Source organism: Triturus cristatus, chromosome 11, assembly GCF_964204655.1.
Source record: "Triturus cristatus chromosome 11, aTriCri1.1, whole genome shotgun sequence".
In the NCBI taxonomy this organism is placed as follows: domain Eukaryota; kingdom Metazoa; phylum Chordata; class Amphibia; order Caudata; family Salamandridae; genus Triturus; species Triturus cristatus.
In genome coordinates, this window is record NC_140594.1 from 48,732,875 (window position 1) to 48,757,161 (window position 24,287).

General features: G+C 48.1%; 1 protein-coding gene across 1 annotated transcript in view; it reads right to left on the reverse strand.

The window, feature by feature from the left end:
- Positions 1-20,762: 20,762 nt before the first annotated feature.
- LOC146783199 (uncharacterized) overlaps positions 20,763-24,287 on the reverse strand; it is a 153,525-nt gene continuing 150,000 nt past the window's right edge. Inside the window, exons 3-4 of the mRNA XM_085632813.1 lie at positions 22,645-23,040; positions 20,763-21,448 (exon numbers count right to left, since the gene is read on the reverse strand). Coding sequence (XP_085488939.1) covers positions 20,763-21,448; positions 22,645-23,040 — 1,082 coding nt within the window. The remainder of the gene's footprint in view (positions 21,449-22,644; positions 23,041-24,287) is intronic.

The following is a 24,287-nucleotide window of genomic DNA, read 5'->3' on the forward strand; positions in this document are numbered from 1 at the left end:
ACTGACACAATCAAAATGATGCTTATACCAATCATCTGATACACTTTAATAATGCTCCCTCTAAACTTCACTCCTTCCTTCTTTATGCAAAGGGCAAGCTACTCAATTCCTCTCTTTAGAAAAGGAATATACCAAGAATACACCTGTTTAAACTACATCTACCATAAGATATTAGACGTCACAAATTTGCAAGCTTCATAATCTACCCGGTAGCCATAGGATTATTGCAGTCACTTTCTCCAACAGACCCATTAAAGCCACCCTGGGTCCAACTTGAACACTATTCAATAAACCCAATCCTACTTTCATAATTTCATTCAACTATCAACAGAAGACCGTGACCTTCTGCTATATCCCCCTAACCACTAAGATTACCAATACCATCAGGTAACGGCTAATGACCAGTAAAGAGGAATGGCTAAAAACTCTCTGGATCAATGCTGAAATCTGAACCACCTTTCGAAACATTCTGGTACACCTGGATGGATCACTGTATCTACCTCTTATTTTTAAACAAACTTTATTGACATTTACAGACATGGTACAGACACAAGTGAAATAACAGTTGTGTCATTTCAGCGATGCATCACACTTGCCATGAACATACAAAGGAAACCCTGGTCTATTCACAAACTACCCTTTCTCCCTATGAGTTATGTTATAAGCTGCATATATTTAGTTACAGTTTGTCAGTGCTCACTACCACCTCCCTAGGATACATATCATACACACGGGAGGTTGTTGACTTCTGTGGAGGCAAACATTGTAGCGTGTATATGGTTGTGTGTCGTTTATCTGGAGTTCCCAGTTCTTATTGGGTTGCATTCACAGGTGATCCCATAGGAGATACTTTCGGCGATGGACGTTCCAGATTTTTAAGGCTATCCACTTAAGTCTCCCAGGCGTGGGCCTTGTCCAAGAACACAATCCCTCTCCTTGCTTCTCTCAGTAAGGCACCTCCTTCAAATCGCGCCCACTGTTCCAGTTCTCTGCACCACGTGGTCACTTGGGGTCCCCGAAGGGATCTCCGGTTTCTTGTGATTTCTCGTTTTGCTGGTATAAATTGCTAGATCCTGAAACTTGCTTGTGACCTTGGTTTTGGAGGTGTGAGGAAACCAGCTCAGTAGGCAGAGACCCGGAGTGCAAGGGACCTCCTTCTCCAATGCCTCTGCAACCGCCCACATAACCTCTCCCTAGAAGCAATGGAGTGAAAGGCAGGACCATAGCATATGCAGGAGCTCAGCGCCCAGCTCATCACATCTGAGACAAGCTACATCGGCTGCATGAAAGTGGCGGCTATTGCGTCCTGGGATGAAATAAATAGTAATTAATCACTTCAAATATGGCATTTCTGGAGATCTTGGGTACCCTGTCCAGAATGGAATCCCAGTCGATGTCGGGGATAGGGTTACCCAGGTCTACTGCCCAGAGTGCCCGCAAGTTCTCTAGGGGTCGAAGCATATCCTTCTGTATTGCCCTATATAGACATGTGACTGCTTTGAAGATGCCCGAAAAGAGGATCATGTACTGGCAGCTCTTGTGAAGGTGGGGTTCGGAGGTGCCAGTTTTCCAAAGTTTGCAAAATGCCATTGTTAATGTTGACCAAAAGTCCCCAAAAGAAAGCAATACCCTCTCTTTGAACAGGTAGCCCACCATCAGCCCCTCTCCCCCTTCGTGTCTGCCATGCTGTAGTTCGGCCAGCATGGAGACAGGTGAGTCAGGTGAGTATGGGATCCGCCTTCGTGTTTTCTGTAAGCATTTAGTTCAATTCTTGGGTATCTTCGGTTGAAGGGCGCCCCACTCTCAACAGTGCCTGGACCAAGCTGGGAAGCCCCAGCGTAAAGGGTCCTGGCTTACCATCTGGATTCTGCCTGTCCGCCAGCCAGCCTACCACCCACTGGAGTCGGGCTGCGATAAAATTTGTTTTAAAGTCAGGGACTGCCAGTCCTCCATTTGTCATCGGGCGCTGTAATGCGGCGAGTACCACGCTCCTGCAGCCCATTCCCCAAATAAAAACAGTAATTAGGTCATCCAACTCCCGGAACAGGGCGCGGGGGATCCATATCGGGTGTGTCACAAAGAAGTATAGGAGTCGTGGGAGTGCCACCATTTTCAGTAGGGCTACTCTTCCAGTAACCGATAGTGAAAATATTTTCCAAAAGTCCATAGATGACCGTAGTGACCTGAGAGCAGTCCCTATGTTTGCGCCCAGTCAGCTCGGCCATGACAGACCTTGACGCCCAGATAGGACAGGCAGCGGGGCTCTCACTGCAGCATGGTCAATACCTCCGGCGGTTTCCTGTCGGCAGTCATTGAGTACTAGTTGACGACTCACTTTTGAAGAAGTACAAGAAAATTATACAAAGCATCGTTCAGAAGATACCAGTAATAAAATGTCAAGGCCAAGTGATGCACAAACCCACATTTACAACCAAACATAAGAATAATCTAGCTCTCAATCTTTTGAAGCAAAAACTTCTCAAATGCTTACAGAAATTAAACAACTTGAATACAATTATTATCATTCAAATTCTGAATCTTCCTTAAAAAAACTTATTGACGCTAAATTCAAGTTTAATAAATCATCTACTGAAGCTGCTTCTTCCTATCTTTTAAAGAGCAGCGCTCGTTATTATGGAGGTCAAAATAAAATGGGGAAGTTACTGGCAAACTATTTGAAAATACGACGTGATCGGACTAAAATAGAATCCATAAGGAACAATACTGGTATCTCCTTATTTAAGGATAATGACATTTTAAACGAATTTGTTTCTTTTTATAAGAATTTATATACTCCTGAACAACAACCGACTTTAACTAATCTTTCTGCCTATTTTGAGTCTAATGAACATCTTCCTTCTCATGACACTGACTTTTCCTCTTTAGAATTGGATATCCCTCTCTCTGAAATTACTCATGCAATTTCAGTACTAAAAAGGGGGAAAGCTCCTGGCCCAGACGGTTTTACGATTGAATTTTATGCGCAATTCGCTAACTTACTTCTTCCTCATCTTCTTTTACTTTTTAATTCCTTTATTACAAACGGCGCTTCTTCTGGTACATTTCAGGAAGCTTTAATATGCTTAATTCCCAAGGACAGCAAGGATCCCACTCTTTGTAAAAATTACCGCCCGATTTCCCTAGTCAATCTTGATTATAAAATTTTTGCTAAACTCCTTGCTCTCCGCCTCGACCCCATCTTACCTAATTTGATTGGACCCGAGCAAGCCGGTTTTGTAAAAGGTCGTCTATCCTCCAACAACTCTAGAGTCTTTTTTAATATCCTTAGTAAAGCTTCTTCTCTTGAGTATCCCATCGCTGCCATAGCGCTCGTGCAGAGAAAGCATTTGACAGGATTGGATGGGATTTTATGTTCCACGCTCTTAAATGGATAGGGCTTTCTTCTAAATTAATCTCCTTTATTTCGTTATTGTATTCGGGTCCTAGAGCTTCCATATTTGTTAACGGTAAAATCTCAGAATATTTTCCCCTTCTGAGAGGAGTTCGTCAGGGCTGTCCCCTCTCTCCACTTTTATTTATAATTGCTTTGGAATCCTTCTTAACCAAAATTAGGCAAGATGCTCGAATTACCGGTTTTCAACTTGATACATCCCATGTTAAGATGTCTGTGTATGCGAATGATATTCTTTTATATTGTTCTAATCCTTCTACATCCATCCCGTCTTTTCTACAACAGGTTGATACGTTTTCCCACTTATCCGGCTACCGGCTTAACTCAAACAAATGTGAAGTTCTTCCTTTAAATATACTTTGCATTAAGCAAGATTTTATTTCTACTGGTTTCTCTTGGCGAACCTCTAAGATAAAATACCTAGGCCTGTGGTTTTCTTCAAACATACCGGAAACACTCAAACTAAATTTTGATCACATAACTAAAACTCTATCTGAATCTATCGATCGTTGGCATCCATTTTTTCTTTCTTGATGGGGACGACTAGATTCCATTAAAATGATGCTCTCTCCCATAGTGCTATGTATTATTTCCATGATTCCTGTACATATCCCTGGATTTTATTTTTAAAAAATTGATACTCTTCTCATGAAATTTCTTTGGAAAAACAAACCTCCTCGAATAGCTTTGTCCTCTCTAAAGAAGGTCAAATCTTCTGGCGGCCTTAAATTTCCTGACTTCAAACAATATCATTATGCGTTTTCATTAAAACAATCTTCTCGAGGGGCGTGGCTAGGCAGCCAGACATGGCGGACGTGTGCTGAGTGAGCTCCGTCCAGCCTACCGATAATCCGGCAGTTATCCTTCTTTCCCCATATGTGAAGATGCTGAGTAGCGGATAATTCACAGCTGCATCGTCACCGCGATCGCCCCGAGAATTGTTGGGGAGCCTGCGGTATCCGGAGGGAGCAGAGTGCGCGGCGCCCGGGAGCGGCCTAGTAGGGTGACGTGGAGCTGGGGCGCTATAGCTGGTTCAGCCGGAGCCGGCCGTGGGGCGCGCGGCCAGCAGGACCCGCCCATTGCCGCATGACAACGCGGAGTCGCCTGGACAGTAGCGGAGGCCCGGGTGGGCCGGAGCGTGAGCCAAGGGTGGCCCTGTGAGACGGCGACAGCCCGGGACACGGACGGCAGCAGGGCTTCGGCGGTCGGATCGGGCCGCGCGGGTAAGGAGCAGGCGGGGAGCTGCAACTGGGCCCTGTGACGGTGAGGGAGGCAGGCTTTGTTGGCGCTGGTCGCCCCGGCTTGCGGGCTCGGGACTGAAGGGGTGCTCTCCCCCCACCCCCTTAGCGGACATCGCTTCCTTGTGTAGGGGACCGGCGGAGCAGTCGGCCCGCGGGGGGGAGATAGCGCTTGAGTGACTTTGTGCCTGAATAGGGGCCCGGATGCACTGAGGCCTACCTCTCGGACTGGAGTCTGGTGGTGTGGGGGCCCCTCCTATATTCCCCCATCCCCTCGGAGCACCCAGTTGCGGGGGGGTCGGCGGTGCAGTCGGCCCGCGGGAGGAGGGACAGGTGCTTTCTTCCCCACACCAGGGCGGAGTGGGGGTCGCAGTGACCATCATATCGGCAGTCGGGCGGACCGCAGGGGACTCGCCTGCAGATTTGGTGACACCCTAGGCCTTCTGGTGACCGGGTGGGGGATCGGCGACTGAGGCGGGCCGCGGGAGCAGGGATCAGGCTGGTTGAGCTGCGAGGCAGCTTTCCCCCCCCCCCCCCACCCCCCCCCCCCAGCGCTGAGCAATACGAGGCATTTGTCAAGAATTCCTGTCATACAAGGGAAACACGCCCTTATGTAAACAGGAGAGCTGTTACATAACTCAAGGGAAACACGCCCTTATGTAAACAGGAGAGCTGTTACATAACTCAAGGGAAACACGCCCTTATGTAAACAGGAGAGCTGTTACATAACTCAAGGGAAACACGCCCTTATGTAAACAGGAGAGCTGTTACATAACTCAAGGAAAACACGCCCTATAAAGGGAGGAACCGGGAGGTACAAGGCGGTCGGATATTGTGTTTACACCGACGTACCTGCTTAGTGAAGAGCAGTGTTCCGGAGTGGTGCTCCAGTAAGGCAAGAACGGAGGTAGGTCGAGTCGTTACTCCCTGGGCCGTGTCTTGCCCCATCGTCACCTGTGAAGGACCCGGAAGCTCTACCGGATAACCATTGAGCTTCGCTTTTTGACTCGGCTGAGTCAAAGCGCAGTGGCGCTTTTGCTGGTTGGAGTCGTAACTCCCAGCCCGACCAGAGATACAGGGACTGCCAGCTGTAACGCACACCAGGAGGTGTTTGCCGCGTTACAGACTCGGAAGTCCACAGGATCGATCGAGCGGCTGCTCTCGGTTCAGTCTTCTTTGCTTGTGATTGGGGTATCGGTGACGCATCACCAGGAGGTGACTCCGCGTCCCGGTGCAGTCTGAGGAAGAGGTTGAGCGGCTGCTCCCTTCAGGTAGAGACCCCGGCTGGGTGTTTCCCTGACTCCTCGATTCTCCCCAACACTCTTCGTGCCCCTCACAGCCTACCGATTGGCATTGTCGGCCATTTCATTTCTGCCCTCTGTTGGCATACGCCGGGATCGGCGTATATGCAGAGGACGGTTAGGACCATCCGTGCTGTGGGCTGGTAACGTACTTAGCCTGGAGGATTCCAGTGACTATAACCTTTGTTTGTTCTTTGTATTTTATTTGCCTTCATTAAAAGAACTAACCCTTCACAAGTGGTTGCGTCCTCATTGTCGTGTCTGTTAAACGATTCTGAGACGTTCAGGGCGTTACAGCATTGATGGCCCTGGGCCCCTGTGTGATTCTGGAGGTGGAGGCCACGCTGAGAGGCACGGGGGTCTGCGGATTAATCATCGCCGTGGGTCCTCTATCCTCACTGGAAGGAAGCAGCGTGGACTCCGGTTGCGCCTCGGCGACGGTTGGGTGCCATATGGCGGAAATATCGGCGAGCCCCCTCCTACTGCTCACAGAGCCCGAGCACTGGTAGTGAATCCACAGCCATATAGCGGTGGGGGGCTACCGGAGAGGAGGAGGCCCTCAAGAGAGCGGTTGGGTAGGGGGGAGCAGACGCGGTTGTGGGCAGTTCCCTTTCGGCGGCACAGTCGGGCCGCGGGAGCTAGAGTTGTCCGTGCCTGTGTCCAGTCTGACTCCTCCTGGAGTGGAGAGGGACCTCGAGCGCCGCCTTGACGAGAGATAAAGGGGGGAGCGGATCGGGCAAGCAGGGCCCCATAGACAAGTTCACGGGCCCGGGGGCGGGGGTGTCCGTGGGCTCAGTCGGGGCCGTCCCGGATAATGCAGCCCTTCTGGCGGCCATCACCCAGTCAAGGGATATGCTGGACACAAAGATAGGGGCGGTTGGTACGGACGTTATGTTATTAAGGCAGGACCTGCGCTCGGCGGGAGGCTGAATCCCGGATCTCCAGGGTGGAGGACGATGTTACTACGTTGAAGCAGAGGGTCGCTAAACTGGAGACAGTCCAGAAGGGTCTTGCACTTCGCGTGGAGGATGCAGAAGGGAGGGCGCGACGCAACAACCTCCGGTTTGTTGGCTTTCCGGAGGGCAGCGAAGAGGGCAACACAGAACAATTTTTGTCGCAACGGCTGGAGAGCTGGTTCCCCCTGAGGCCCTGTCCCGATGTTTTGTGGTGGAGCGGGCTCATAGAGCGCTTGTGCAGAAACCGCCAGTGGGGGCTCATCCGCGGCCTATCATAGCCAAGCTATTGAATTACCTAGACCGGGACGCTATCCTGAAACACGCTAGGGCGCAGGACTCCTTACATTATAACAATGCCCGCATTCTGATTTTCGGACACGAGGCTGGTCCAGCAGCAGCGCCAATCCTTCACTGCGGCGAAAGCCCGCCTGCGGGAACTTAAGCTTCCATATGCCCTGCTTTATCCGGCGCGCCTCCGGGTGGTATTCCGCTCCCGCACCCATTTCTTTGACACCCCGGAGGAAGTGTTTAGATGGACAGATGAGACGGTGCGGGTGAGACCACATTCCCCGCCGGGAGGGGAGTCCGACTCGTCATCGAGCGGGAAGGCTAGGAAGGGCCCTCAGGGGCTACCCCAGAAACGCAACAGACGATCTAGATCCCGGAGGCGCTCCCGGTCCGGCGGTGTCGCCTCTCGGGGGGGCTCTGTATCGGGGAGCCAGGCTCCTGTACCCTAATATAGGATGTTGATGGGGCATTGCGGAGACGTGGTGGCTGTCTACATACGGGGAGACATGATATGGGTGGGTCTCCCAGCCACGACAATGGGGAGGGGGGACTTTCATTGTGGATATGAGCTGTGAGTTGGGGATTCATTGGTCGGGGCGGGCTACATTCCCCCGTTGGGGATGGGGCCCATTCCCGCCGCGACAGATACTTCATTGTTCTTTGAGGTATGGGGTGGGGGGATTGTTGGGGAGGGGTTGTTTTAGTTTTCAGATTGCACTTCCGATGGACTCTAGTACCTTACCATTGCACTGTCGCGATTCGCAGCTTGCTGGGCAGCGGTCTATGTATTATCATGACAGGCACGCCACAGGATAGCCACCTAACACCAGGATGTCTCAGGATTATCAGTTGGAATGTGCGGGGGCCCTGGATAAAATTAAGCGTGGGGCGATACTCCATCAGGCGAAAAGGGCAGGGGCGGATGTTTTACTGCTACAAGAAACGCATCTCCTGGGAACAAAGGCCCTATGCTTGCAGAGGTATGGCTTTCGGCATGTTTTCCATGCTGACTTCACAAGGGGCTCGAGAGGGGTGGCGATCCTGATACACCGCAGGGTTCCCTAAACACACATACGACAGTGGGGCGATCCACAGGGGCGGTATCTGTTTATCAGGGGTAGAATTGGGGAGGATCATCTAACCCTGGGTAGTGTCTATGCTCCCCCTCCGTTGCAGTGGAACCTGGTTGAGAAACTGCTCACCCTGCGTGCAGATTTGCCGGATGGAATATCCGTAGTGGGTGGGGACTGGAATGATGTGATGGTTATGGCCAAAGACAGGTCTAGAACAGGGGGTAACCTCGGGAGTGGTACTCCCACGAAACTACACTCGCTAGTTGTGGGAATGGATTGGATAGACGTATGGAGGCGAAAACATGGAGATCAGCGAGGCTATACATACCTCTCGGCGGTTCATCACTCGCTATCTCGGATCGACTACATTTTTGTCCCACGGGCGGAAGTGGATAGGGTGGTGGCAGCGGAAATTTTGCCTCGTGGTCTGTCGGATCACTCCCCGATATCCATTGAGATATGTATCGGTAGGGGGAGGCAACAGTTTCGCTGGAGATTATCCACATGGAACCTGCAAAATGCAGAATATGGGGCCCATATGAGTGAGGCGCTTGCTCGGTACTTGTCGGACAACGAGGGGTCGGTCACTAGTGCTGCGAGCATGTGGGAAGCTATGAAGCCCACCCTGCGGGGAATTGATATATCTTGGTGCGCGGCGGCTCGTAGGAAGCGTAGGGAGGAACTGGTTCAAGCAGAGGCGACAGTGGAGGCACTCGAGCGTCGGTGTCATGGGGATGGGAGGGAGCGACACGTGCGGCAATTGCTATATGCGCAGCAGAAATCGGCTGCCCTGTTGTTGGATGAGGCACGGCAGATCTGGCTGGCGACGCGCAGCCGAGTATATCAATGGGGGGACAAGTCCAGTAAAATGCTGCACCGTCTCTGTCAGGGCACCTTCCATGCCCAGGAACTTCCGGGCATTCGGGACTCGGCAGGGAGGCCGATTACAGATCCCCCGGCTCTAGCGGAGAGCTTCGCTACCTACTTTGCAGACTTATACGCCCTGCGGGAATGTTAACCGGGAATCACCATAGATAAGTTTCTTGCGGACTTGCCTCCCATCGGGGTGTCAGACGAGGTGAGGGACCAGTTGGAGGCCCCATTGACAGACGAGGAGCTGGGTGTGGCATTGGGGGAGCTTAATCCGAGCAAGGCACCGGGACCCAACGGGTTTCCTAGCGAATTCTTCCGCCGATATAGTACGCAAGTTGCCCTGTATTATCGGGCAGTAGTGGAGGAGGCCAGGGAAAGGGGGGTGCTCCCAGCGGACTGGAGGCACGCGGAAGTGGTGGTTTTCTATAAGCCGGGTCGACCCCCGGATCAACATGCCTCCTATCGCCCCATATCCCTATTAAACGTGGAGGCTAAAATATTGGCGAAAGCATTGGCAAATCGTCTTTTGCCACATATCACCACCTTAGTGCACCCAGACCAGGCGGGATTCATGCCCCAGCGGGCAACCAGACACAACATACAGAGGGCGCAGGTAGCAGTGGCAGCCATACAGAAGACGGGACAGCCGGCGGCCTTGCTACTAGCGGACATGGATAGGGCATTTGAATCTCTCAGCTGGGTCTACCTCTTCGCATTACTACGCAGAATTAACCTGGGTCCCCGCTTTCTTTCATACATAACGCTCCTCTACACGGAGCTCACGGCGGCGGTGCGAGTGCCGGGGGCGTCCTCTCTTACCTTCTCCTTGGGACGCGGTACGAGGCAGGGGTGCCCCTTATCTCCGTATCTTTTCGCTTTGGCTATGGAGCCGTTGGCTAGGTGGATACGCATGGATGCGCAGGTTCGGGGATTTGAATGGACCACGGGTCTGTCAGATCGGATTGCGCTATATGCAGACGATGTTCTGCTTTTTCTTACGGATGTGGACAGGACGGGGCTGCGGCTTCTGCGCATCATGCAAGTTTTCTGGGGAAACGTCAGGCCTGTATATGAATCCTCGCAAGTCCACCTTGTGGGCGCTGGGAGAGCGCACGAGAGTGGGTGCGTGGGCTTCCTCGGTTCAGTCGGCGGTGGGGGAACTGAAGTACTTGGGGGTGTTCTTGACGGATGTGCCGGCGGTCTCTTGGGAGCGGAATGTGGCTCCAGTGTGGGAGCACGTCCGCGCAGACATTAAAATCTGGTCTTGTATGCCTTTGACTCTGTATGGGAGATCGGCAATATTTAAGATGGTGGCGCTCCCTCGTCTCCTATATCAGCTGCAGAACCACCCATACAAGATCCAGCCCGGTTGGTTTCGACAGGTGAATTCGGTGCTAGGGCAATTCTTGTGGGACGGGGGTAGAGTGCGTGTGGCTATACGAACGTGCTTCCTGTCCACATATTGTGGAGGGCTGGCGACCTCGGACATTCTATCATATTACCAAGCTTCGCATCTTCTAGTCCTTAACGAATGGTGGTATGGGGACAGGGGAGATCCGGTGTATGCGCTGGAACGGCAGCTTATGGGGCGCCACAAGCTGCATACGCTCCTATACTCGGCGCCGTTGAGGGGTGCGCTGCCATCGGTCACACAGGTAGTGTTTCAAATCTGGAGGCAGGCTTTGCGCTGTATGGGATGGTGGCAAACCCTGATTCGGGAGACTCCCCTATGGCATAATGGGCGCCTACCTCATTTGGCGGCACTACAGGGCTTCAAGGGATGGGATGATATTGGTATCTCAACACTGGGTGATGTAACGAGAGGGACGACACTGAAATCTTTTCATGAGTTACAGAGGGAGTTCCATATGCCACGAGAGCAATTTTTTAGATATCTCCAGCTCCGGCACGCCCTATCGCCCGACTTGGTGGGACTGGAGTCGCTTCCCGATTTTAGCCCATTGGAGGCGAAAGTCTTCATGGGGGACCTACCGGATAAAAAGATCTCCAGGATCTATCAATCCCTGGTTATACACAGCTCCCCCACACTGAGCAAACTTCGGGGGGATTGGGAGGCAGACGTGGGCGCCCTAGAGGAGGAGGACTGGAGGGAGGCGCTGGCCGCCCCGCGAGTTGCAGCAATAGCTATGAGGCTCCGGTTGGTTCAATTTAAATGCCTAAACAGGGTGTATTTCACAAGAACGTGGTTGTGGCGGGCGGGACTGATTGTTTGAGGTGTGGCAGGGAGGAAGGCACATTCTTCCATACCATCTGGCAGTGCATATCGTTAGATAAGTTTTGGAGGGGAGTGTTGGCGTGCCTCTCGGAAGTGTTGGGGTGGGAGCTCCCCCGATCGCCGCGGCTGGCTATCCTTCACATCATGGAGGATATAGGGGGTAACATATACAAACGACATCTTCTGTTGCTGGGACTTACTCTGGCCAAGCGGGATATTGCAAGGGAGTGGAAGGCGTCACAAGCCCCTTCCATGACGGGATGGAAGAACGGTTTGGATTTTTGTATGGGGCTAGAGCAGCCCGTCTTTGTGGCCAGGGGGTGCCCACGCAAGCACTATAAGATCTGGAAACGGTGGGCAGACTTTCGTGGACTTTAGCTGGAGCCCCCCGTAGAGAGGGAGATCAATCCATAGGGATGGCTGTACATGGGAGTCAGTGGCCATGGGGGGGCAACGCGGGGCGCGAACGATGAAAGGGGAGAGCGCGATGGATGGAAGTGAGAGAGTAGGACTAGGTGGAGGAAGTGCGATCACAGGGTGTTGGGGGGAGGGGGGGGATTCGGGGAGGGAAGTTGAGGGCTTTTGAATATACAATTGTCTATTGCCTGTATGTACATGTATGCAGGATATGGCAGACGTCTCTGGATTACAGGGCTCTGCATGGTGATGGCTAATTTAACACAATAAAATTTGTTTTAAAAAAAAAAAACAATCTTCTCGATGGCTTTCCTTTGACCAGACTACAACTCCGCCCGTCTGGTTGAATATAGAAAATTCCTTTGTATCACCTTTTCAATTTCACGAATCTCTAACCTTTACAGACACTATCCCAGCCTTTCGAACTCCTGTCATCTCTCATACTCGTAAACTTCTTGTTCCATTACTTCCATCCTCTTATCCCTCGTTTTCCTCATTGAATCAACAGCCCATCTGGCATAATAATCTATTACGGATTAATAAGCGTACTTTTTACTGGAAGTCTTGGAGATCTAGAGGTCTGCTTTGGATTTCACAATTAGTACTTAATAACACCCCTCTATCCTTTTCGGATCTTCAGACACAATTTTCCTTACCATCTTCATGTAAAGCTCAATATGATCGTTTATATCCTTCGCTCTGCCAATATCTTCTTTCTTTACCGACTTCGTCTTCCACTTTCTCAAGTTGCTCCATGCTCTATCCCCTTCTCTTCAGTTCCTCTTCAGCATCTGCTCTCTATAATTGCTTGTCTCTTTCCTCTGATAGGAGCAAAACGAAAGTTGAATTGGCTTGGGAGAAAGATTTTCTCGAATGCTGGACAATCCCTCTCTGGGATAAGCTGTGGCTCAAAATTCATAAAACGTCCAGAGCTGCTAATACTTCTCAAACCCTTTATTATATTTACCAACGCCTCTTATTTACTCCCGCAAAGTTGGCCTCCTTCACTACAGATGCCTCTTCAACCTGTTGGTCATGCTCTGCCACAAATGCGGACTTACTACATATGCTTTTTTACTGTGCTTCTGTTAACCGTTTTTGGCATTTAGTTTGGTCTCAAATAAACAAAACTTTTAAAATAAATATTCCTTTTTCCCCCACTAATATCTTTCTAGGCTCTCTTTCACCACTTTGGCCCCAGTCGCCTTCCAATTTTAAGTTCATAGATTTGTTATTGGCAATAGCCCCTCATTTAATAACTTCTAACTGGAAGCAAGCGGATAAAGTTACCTTTAGAGCATGGTGGAACGCAGTTTGTTTTCACCATAGACTTGACACCAATTTCAATGCCCGTGTCTCTGTATCTATCAGAAGAAACCTTTTACGGTTACCTATCGCTACATATTTAACTTACATCGCCTCACACAACGCTCCAGTGGTTCAAAACTCTGATGAAGTTCGGAAACCTCAATGATTCTCTTGTTGTCTTTTGATTAGCTTATCAAATATTTTTTATTGATATTCCCTTTGATATTTTCTCTTACTGCAACTTGATTAACAACATTGTCTTTTTCCATTTACAGGAATTTTTCATGTATACTGTTTTTCTTGAAGTTTATAATAGTGTTACAGTCACAATGGTTTTTCTTCCCCTTGCTCCTTCCTTTCTTTTACCCTCTCCCTCCCCCCTTTCTTTTCCCTTTTTATTGCTTCATTGAATTATTTTTATTGTTTTTCATTATCACTTTCATGTATTATTTCTGATATACTTGCTGTTTTCTTGCCTTGTATTACATTGGAATTTTGATGAATAAACTTACTGTTAAACCTGAAAAAAAGCTGGGACATAGCCAATTTTCTTATCCTTATGGCCTTGCAAAAGATTTCTTTGGTCTAGTGGATATAATATCCCTGAGCCCAGGGATTTCAGTCAGTAAGTCCCAATGTTTTCTAAGAATTTTGTAAAGTTCTTTGCTGAACACTGTGTACTGGGTGATAAAGCCCAATGGATTTTGTTTTTTACTGTTTCAAGCTCGTTTGTGTACCTTTTTTAGTGAATCACCTTGTGCCAATTCTCTCCTCCGAATTACTAAGGATGGTCTCATCATAACCCCTATTCCTAAATCTCTGTTTTGTGTCAGAAATATTGGAGATGAAGGTATCTGCCGAGCTGCAGCTCCATCTTATGCATACCGTTTCCCCAAATGGTATAATGTCGAAGACAGATCGTGGGTGGGCACTAGAGGCATGAAGGGTGCTATTACAAGCAGTGATTTTTCAAAACACCGTGCTCTGTCTGGAATCATTTTCTACTTAGAACATTAAGTCCAAAAATGAAATCCTTTCCTTACTGTGATTGAGTGTCAAGGCTGTGACTTTGCCTGCCCGGAATATCTGTATAATGGCTGGTGCAGGCGACTGCATGCGCCTGTGTCTACCACCAGACAGATTCACTGCCATAGGCTGCAGCCTAAACCTCTCTCATAGGGGGCGGCATATTCTGTTATACCAATACCAATGTTTTATTATACCAATAGTGAAAAAAGGGACAGAAGACAAGGAGGACAGTGCCTCGATGTCCATGCGAGTGAACCTCCACTGCTCCCTTGGCTGTTGGTATACTTGGGGTGCAAAGTCCCCCTAACCTGTTAAGTCTACGCTCGATGGCCAAATGTACACCCAGAACAGGGAGCATCTTCAAGTCCATAGGGGAAAACTGTGAGAAGTTGGCCTGGTATATGCTGTCCACTGATTATAGTGGGCACCCTGTACCAGTCCAAACAACCCCTTATTGGTTAAAGACAACCTTTATTGAAAGCTATCCTAGTGGTACCTATGGAGAGCAGCCTTCAGGCTAAGTCTTGAAGGAATGTAAAGCAGCTTGTTTTACCAGTCTATAATCTCTTGAATGGCTACTAAATGAAAGACAATCACACCAGGTATATATATAAAATATATGTATTTATTTCTAAACACACCCTCCTAGTCTCTTTATGAGGCTAGAGGTCAAAACAGATAAGTTACACGTCAAATATGACAGTAAAATAGCACAAATACACGTCAGGCCCTAGGGGCGAGCCAAACCATATACTAAAATAGTGGTATAAGAACCACAACTTAACTAGACACAAGGCCTAGAGCCTGTAGAATCGCTGGGACCCCAAGGAACCACCCAAGGTAGTGACACAGGAGACCCACAGGGGCCGTGTGCAGTGTGAGAACACAGCCGTGAGCTCCCATTAGCTTCTATGGGGAAAGTCGTGGTTAGATTTTTAAAGATTAGGGACACTTAGAAATGAGTCAGGACCAAACCTTTTGGGACTTAAAAAGTTCTAGGGTCAACACCCACTCGAGCACCGGAGTACTCAAGTTACCTTACCCAGGGAAGCCGGGTGCATGGTGTCAAATGGAGTTGGGTCGCGTTGTCGTTTTCAATGGGAGTTGGCAAAGAAGTGCTGCTGCCGGGAAGATGCGAAGTGTCCGAAGAGATCCAAGCCTGGATCAAAGTCGAGAAGAACCTGAAAGCAGAGGGGACAGAGTGTGGGTCACTTGCCAGTGACCAGGAGGACAATAGGCGGATGCCCACCGATGTCGGTGATTTCAGGTGAAGAAGATGAAGCTTGACTATTCAGCCATGCGGACCAGGAGGCGTCGAGTACAACCAGGAGCTGGATTCGAGCTGTCCCACGAAGGATGTCGAGTGCTGCAACGTCGGTGCCCGGATTGGACACAACAAGCCTTGGCAACAGCAACCCACGCAGAAAAGAGAAAGATGCTTTCGTGCAGACCAGCAAGGTCTGAGGGACTCACCACTTGGTTGGGAGTCAGGGCACCTCTGGAGCAACCAGGGAAGCCCAAGGAAAATCAAAGTTGCCTTCACAAGGACCCACCAGTCGACAGACCAGGGATCGCGAAGGGACCTCGAGAGGAAACACAAAATGGCAGCCCACGTGTCACTCGGGTTGACTAGGCCGGCAATTTTCGGTGGATTTTCTGCTCGAGGTGGGGGCTACAAGTAACCCCAAGCACGACTTCAAGAGACATAGAGAAGTCAATGCACTTGCAAAAGTGCACGGTGACCAGGAGTTCCGGTTCCAAGCTACTCACGAGGCCTGCGGATCTCAGCTTTGCTGGGGACTTGGGTCGGCCTCTGAGATGTCTGGAAATCCTCTTCCTGGGCTGCAAATACTTCGGAGTCCGGCGGGAGCTTTGGAGATGCAGACCGGCAAATTGCTTTTTTGGTACCTGCCAAGCAGGGGAGTCACTCCTTGACACCAAGGGAGATTTCTTCAGTCCTCTAGTCTTTAGTAGAGTGTCGAAGTTCCAGGATTCAGCTTCAGAGTTTTGTCCAGGGATATCTAAAGTTCTGGTTACAGAGGTTCCTTAATTATACCTAAGGAAGGGGTTGGACTAACTCTGGGGACCCACCTATGGGAGGGTTTGGAAAGAGGGGTGGCTACACCCATTTCCTTTGTCCAGTTTTGTGCCAGAGCAGGGGCTGGAAGCCCCTGAACCGGTTTGAGCTGGACTATGCACAGGGACACCAAATGTGCCCACGGTGCAGGACTTCAAAGCACTCAGAGAGTGCTCCCACCCAGCCCCAATACACATAAGCCTGTCTGGGAGGTGGTTACACCTCCCTGTGACAGGAAACCTATTGTCCAGGCCCCCCCTGCCAGAGTTTCGGTCAGCAGCAGGAGGCCAGACCCATGTCTGTGGCTGCAGCATCCATTTTGTGATGCCAGGGCTCTATTAGATTTCTACCGGGTATACCAGTACTGCCATGTCTCTCCCTCTAGAAGGGTGAGATCATATCCTCACATCAAGGACTGATGTGGGGGTATGAATCCAAGGTGTTTGACACCAAACACAACATGTTTCCGCGCAGCCAGTCCAAAGTTAGCATTAACCGTTTTAGATATAATGCACTTAAGAGTATATGTTCAGGCTGAACCACTGACAACCCCGGAGAAGAGATTCCGAAGGCTGCAGAGGGGCTCAGCTCATGCCTGGGCACCCTCTCACATATCACCAAGCACCCTGCCTTCAGGATTGATAAGGCCTGCCACAGGGGTGACTGATAGGTTTCTATGTGCAGTGATAGGTGAGGTATAGTGAACCTATACCACAGTAAGGGGTGCAAGCACCACCTTACCCAGGCTGCAGTAGCAGACCTGTGGTGTCATTTTGAAGGGCTTGCCAAGGGTGGCACAATACATGCTTCAGCCCCTGGTAGGCCTCTGGGATACCTATGCCCTGGGTACATAGTATACCATATACTAGGGACACATAAGGGTATCCCAGAATCCAATCTGGAGTGTACCTAAAGTACATGCAATCAATTTAAAGAGGAAGCAGCTAGGCTGGGGACCTGAATAGCAGGGTCCCAACCAGACTAAAGTCGAAAAACAGTGAAACACCAGCAAAAAGTGGGGGTAAACATGTGAAGCAGATCCTACTCTCCTACAAACTAGAAATTATATTTGCACACACTGAACAGGGCAGAGTAGCAGCAACCCATGGCAGGACTTTGAACCAACCAGCCACCTGATAAAATATCTTAAATTAAGCGGATATTTATACAACACGTTGCAGAGCAATGATGGTATTTGGCCTCTCATATGTGCAGTCTAGATATTCTGCCCACAAGAAAAATGTGCCCTCTTCTGGACAAGAACACATCTTTGTAGGACTGTGAGTTCTTCTGTTGCGGTCTCGGGCTGTCTGTGCATACTGGAAAATATCCTGTGGGGACAGACTCCCAAGGTCACAATATTAATGAAATAATGCAAGGCGCTATGGTGTCACTTTTCACATCCTATAGCGAACCATCAACAGTGAATAGGTCAGCAACTCCATTCTAGTCTGCTAATCTGTATTTTTTCCTTTCATAAAAGCTTGCCCCACGCTGTTGCAGTTATTAGATTGCTTAGTAGAGGTATACGCATGGCCATAGTACTGGGGCCAGCAACCCCCCCCCCCTCCTTTGCATACAACAGAGTTGGTGTCATGAGTAGCAATCTGCACATTCTCTCCATCTCTGTGGCAGAATTCCCAATACACCTCTGAAACACTCTGGTGAAGCTGTGCTATATTTCAAGTGCCAAATCACTCACTCTTTTTGTTCAGCCTTTTTTCATACAATTTGTTAGAAAATACTTCTCTTACATTAATTTGCCTGTCGTGCTGCCCATCCTTAAGAGTTTTATGGCTTACCCTAAGTGTTTTCCTGCACTGAGCTCCACTGGATGTGCTCCTTGTCTTTTTTCTTAGTGTTACATGCTAAATGTACCCCCCTTTCTGAGTGAAGGCGTCCGAAGGGATGTTGCAACAGGTGAAGGTGGCAATGTGATTCTGGATTGTGGTACAGGCCTTTCTTTCCGTACCTTTATGGGTAGACTGCTTACTAACTCTCCAAAGTAAAGGTTGTCGAGTATACACAACTGTGTTTGTTGCCGTCATCATCTCTGGAACATGTCCGAGAACATGGAACATGCCCGAGAGCTACATTTTTTGTTTGTGTGATATGTGGGTCATGGGTGGAAAGGCAAAAGGGGGGACTACATGAACCTCATGTACCTGTTTCACAAGATGGTGGCCACCTTTGTGAAAGTTGGATATATTTATCTCATAAACGCCTATATCTACGTACCCCTGTCGTCAATTCCTCCTTGAAACTTGTGTAGCTGATGGGTGGGAGGGGTGGCTCTCGACATATTTTATGTATAGTTTCCTCTGCCTTGAGTGAAACTCATCCACCCCTGTTCTGTGGTCATATAGCTCAGCAACAGAATAGATGTGGCTGAAGTCTAAGGCTGGGATTCAAAGCTCAGAAGCTTGCAAAAATTTTCCAAATAACAGGGTCAGGGCTGGAGGATTCCCACACACACTTTAAATGGTGCAGACTCATCTTGAGCACCAGAAGGAGACAGGTTCTTGTGCCCTGAGCCAGTAATTGGTTCAATGTCTTGACACCAAGGAGGTCTGCACACCACTAACAGAAAAGGACCAAGTGTGAAACATCTCCTTAGTTGAAAATCTCTCTCCAGACTGGGCCCAAGTCTGTGAACCTTGAGGAGTTGCCTTGCTGTTGTTACCTGTGGATAGAGGGAGAGGCCACCTGTCTGTCAAGGACCTGGACTCAGATCCACAGGAAGTCTTGGCAAATTACTGAAGGACCTATGTGAAGCTAGAGAGAGTGAGAGAGAGTTCAAAACCAGTGAGAGTGCCATAGTCCAGCTGCAGGGGAAGAAGCTAGAATCAAGCGGAGCAACATTTGGGGTGAGGAGCAAACATCTTTGGAGATTAAAAGAGTGAGCTTACATCTTACACCATCCTGTGCAGAAGGACACCCTGTATCCTCTTCTAACAAAATCACCAGATGGCAGGCAGCCTTCACACCCATCACCTTGAATTCAGAACTCTGGCATTATTTTCCTTATACTTGCGGTTGCAGACAAACCAACATCTGAAATCCTGATTAGAGGAATACCTCTACTGAGTGTTTTCAGTATAAAAAAACATTGACTGCAAGAAGTGGGTTACTTGATACCAACCTCTACAAGGAAAAGTATCAAATTAGTAAATACTGGCTCACCACTCCATCTGTTACGACTTATGGAGAGTTAGCAGCTGAGCCGTTCACTAGTAGCTGGACTGCAGAAATTATGACTTTGTTCACCGTGTCCGACTTTGGACACTCAAGCACCGGACCTTTAGCAGCAGGAACATCGGAAAAATCTGAGACATTGCTTGTTGAAGTCCCACTTGTTTGGGTTGTGGGTTTTTGAGTGCATCTAGTATGAGGATAGACACCTTTTATTCTAGTCCTGGATTCTTTTCTGGGGTACTCAAGGATGGTGCTTGGGGTACCCAAGGCTAGTGCTTAGTCAAAGTCCCCACATCTGTATCCATTTCCCTCCTTCCCAACCCTTTGGAGAGAGTTTAGCTCTGCTAAAATCTTAAGACATTTTGAAGACCCCAGAGTGAACGCAAATCATGTCCCATTGGATAACAGCATAGGCCATAGAGGGTATACCCCCTCTATTTTATATATGTTATATTGAATGACAATAATATTGTATCCACAACATTGACCTAACACCTAAATGAGAAGGTAAGTAGATGTGAGGTAAAGACGACTAAGTATGTACTTATCCTGCGATGTAAGAGTTGGGCCAGTGTAATGTATGCAATAATATTAGAGGTCGTTAGTATCAACACGACATTGTCTTATACAACTGACATAGGGTTAGCGGAGCAGTGCCAGGAGAATAGGAGTGGATGTTTGCTCGCTAGGACTGCTATATTTGCATAACTATTAATTGCAAAAGAAAAGGCTTTGTTCATTTCAACCACTGTACACCATGAAGATCTCCTTCATGATAACACTTGCTAAGTTTTGATGACCGTCTTTGACAGTTCTAACGCTGCTAAACATAGTGTAAGGCCCATTCCAAACTGAGTATCTGATTCGACACTGGAGTGGTGTGATGATGTTAGGACCATTCACTGGTGAGCTTGACGGGAAAGCCAGAGTCTCTACCCATGGGACATGTGCCATCAAGGGAATGTGAATTCTGTTGCTAGACCCTGCTGACTTGTACAAAGGATCCATAGTTTATTTCAGAATCGTCATTACCAACCTCTGAATCTGGCTGCAAGTTTTGCGAAATCTCTCCCTTTGAAAACACATGCTGTCTCACTGATAAAAAGGAGAGGTGAGGTGGTGCAGCTGCATGCAGTTTCTACATTGAGGCTTGTCACAATTCAGTACAAGCAAGGGAAACATCTTGGACATGCAAGAGGGTTGCAATCCAGATGTGGAATGTAGATGACTATGCCTGAATCAAAAGTGCACTCCTATCTTGTCTTCCTCAAATCGGTCATTTATGATATTACCTTGAAAGGGACTTCAAAGACATGTAAGGTGGACAAGGCTTATCAAGTCAAAGGATGGGTGGCTAGCTCAAGGAACAGTGAGCTCCAGATTCTGGCTACAGTGCAGTATTTTAATCACCTCAAATAGGAATACACAAGCAGTTTCAACGTACCAGTAAAGAAATCCAATGACACAGCCGAGAAAGAAGATGACTATTAGGGTTATGGAGATCACCGCAATCGCCGTCAGTGGGATCTTAGTCCTTAGGTGGAACAACTGGAGATCTTGGGCCATTCGTACGAGAGCCGGGTCCAGCTCAACCGTACCAGTAGGCAAGGGTTCACTTGTTGTTTTCTTCGAGACCTCTGGGGCCTTCTCTTTTTCCTTATTCATTTTTGCTTTCGGCGTGGAAGGTGAGGTTTCCCCTTTGGGAGGAGCTTTTTGAATGTCTTCTGTTTGTGGCATGGGCTCTGGTTCCTCCGCTCCTTTATTAGTTTCCAGCTTGGACTGTGAATCTTCCCCAGTTGCTGCACTCTGCTTCTTGTCCTCCAGCTTGGACTGTGGACCTCCCCCAGTCGCGGCACTCTGCTTCTTTTCCTCCGGCTTGGACTGTACATATCCCCCCATCACGGCACTCTGCTTCTTTTTCTCCGGCTTGGACTGTGCATATCCCCCAATCACGCCACTCTGCTTCTTTTTCAGCAGCTTGGACAGTGAATCTCCCCCAATCGCAGGTTTACTCCCTAACGACCTTGCAGCGAAATGGTTCCTTCCTGAAGGCATCAAAACAGAAAACTGTAGTTAAGGTAGACATTTGTTAAGGGGGACAAATCACTGTCTGCTCTGATCAGACCCCATCTAGCACCATGGTCGGGCCATTGAGTGCGCCCTCTTAATCTGTGGCCCAAAGCATGCTTTCTCAAGTGAGTATGAGAATAGGAAACAACCCTGAAAAAATTTTCACCCTAATAGATGTGAAGGAAGGTAGTTCAGATCCACAGCTCATTACCACCTTCTTTTACTAAAGCGTGAATGTTCACAGAAGAACTAGCATAGACCAGTTTAATGGTCTGCGGACAACCCTTCACACCAATGCATTCACGTTCAAGTGGTTAGCAGTCTCTAGAAGTAATATACACACAATACTGGCAGGATTACAATTCTTCCATATTTCATCCTTCATATTTACACACTTTTCCTTATTGTTTCTTTATGTTTTTGTGTCTCAGATGATGTATTTCCTGATTTTGCAATCCCTCGTGTACTAATTCTAGTCGCCTACAAGGACTATCTAAAAAATAGCATAATATGTGCTTAAAAAATCCCCACTTGAGGCACTCGAAATATTTTCCCCTTATACACTTCAGGACAAACAGGAATGGTAACGAAAAAGTCCTCTGGCTAGTGGAGGAATTCTGTAATCATGTGTTGCTAGATTCCCTCTCGGTGGATAATCGCCCAGCTGAATTAAGTTCATAGTAAGAGTTGTATGGAAGAGGCATTTCTGCCCAGCTGAGGAGAACCATCTAACAGTGAATTTACCATATTATAAGCAAATTGGAGGATGTTTTGTTACCACTCAACGCTAAATCAGTCCCAGAGTAGTACACGGCTGTTACTTGTGCCCTGTTTTCTAACCACCCCCTGGGCTCCGGGTCTGGAATAAAAGGCACATAAGTCAGACGCTGTGTAGTCCTACCTCAGCTATTTGGAATGAGGTTGGGATTTGTATTGTGGAAGTCCACTGCTTTTCTAGGAATCCAAAAAGTGGCAAAAGCATAGCAGAAGCAGAAGTGACACGCCGTCTCGTTGGTAACTTACTATAGCACCATCCCAAAGATTCAATAGGAAATAAAAGCAAATACACTACTATTATCCTATTTCAAAAGTAATTGAAACCTTTAGCAGAAAGTGTGCTAACCTGATTTGAAAACATAACAAATAAAGATACAGCATCTTCTGGTTTTACCTCTTCTTGGGTCTCTCCTAATGACATGAATGTTGGTAGATGGAGAGTTGTCATAAGGTTGACCGTCAAGGAAGATCTTGACCTGGTAGGTACCGCTGTCATTCAGGAATATTGGGTTGATGAGAAGCGAACAGTTGCCGGAAGGTATAAGGGAGAGGAACATCTGAGCTCTTTCAGCGAAATAGTTGGGCTCTGGCAATGGTTCCACCAGCGAGTCTAGAGCCCGGATCACAGGAACGTGCAATCCATAGTCTTCTTTGATGACTTCCCAATCTACCCTCACCGCGCCAGGTGGGACAGCGTCATCTGCTTTATAGTGGCATGGGACGAGGAGTCTTTCTCCCTGTTCAGCAGTTATCTGGTCCTTATATAGGGTTAGGCTTTTAATTTTCAAAGCTGTAAAGGAAACAGAAAGTCTGTGTTCGTTCTTGGCTTTATCACTGAACTCATTGCACTACATGCCATTCTTAACATTTTAGGAATTTCACATTTTCTTTTTTAACTTTGCCTTCTAAGAGCTCATTTATTAATTGAGTTCCTTTCCAAAGAATTATGTTTGGAAGATTTCTTGAGCCTACCAGACAGTGTAAGACCTGTTGCGAACAAAGTCGGGCTGGTCACAGCAGGTATCGGACGTTTCCCCCCAGGAGGCTGTGTGGCCGGTTTTGCAGTGGTGGGGGCCGCTTTTGTTACTGGGGGCTGGTTTGGCAGCAGTGCTACAATATCAACCCCTATTAACAAAAGCAGCAATGCTTCACACTTCAGCCCTCCCCCGTCCCGGGGCTGGTCCGACAAAATTGGCAGGGCTGCTTTGAGTTACCAGTCTGGCCTGGATGGCGAACTTACGGCGGGCTTTGAGTCCGCTCATTGCTTACTATTTGTCGGCTTTATTGTTATTCTTATTAGCTTGTGTTTTTAATTGTTGCCTTCCTTACTATTCTTGTGTTTGTCCCATCCTCAGAGCATAGCCTCTTTATTTGTATCCTTCCCCTGCTCAATTTTAGGAAACTCAATGTTTTTCTTTTTTTCTTAAGCTCTCTATGATAGAGCATGTCTTTTCCAGTTTTCTCCCTCCTGTGCTTCTACACCCTGGCACTCATGTTGTTCTCTGGCATCTGTGTGCGTCCTTCCCCTTTGCTCCATGTTGCTCTCACTGGCTTGTGCGCCTGAACCCTGTGCTACTCTCCCTGTGCCGCTTTTCCCCTCCCTCTACCTACTACCCATTGTTTTCCTGCCTCTAACCTCTCAGATGTTGGCCCCATCTCACAGTCCAATTTTTAAATTATTTTGTAATAATGTATTATACTTGCAAAAAGTGAATTTGCTCTACTTGATGTCAAGTCAAGTCAAAGATAGCTTTATTTGATAAAAGGTATCTTAAAAGCAATAACATTCATACAATCATCAATAAAAATACGAGCTATCAGATAAACAACAATTAAAAGAAAATATGCAATCCATAATAACAATATATTCATATTTCCAGAAGATAGTGGGGGCATACTATTACTAATAAAAACTTGGTACAACAATAAAATTAATTTGATTCCAGCTTATATGCATAATGGTATATAAAGTGACAGTGCAATACAAATAAACAGACCAATTGGCCACAGGATAATAAAAGTATAGAAACATGATCA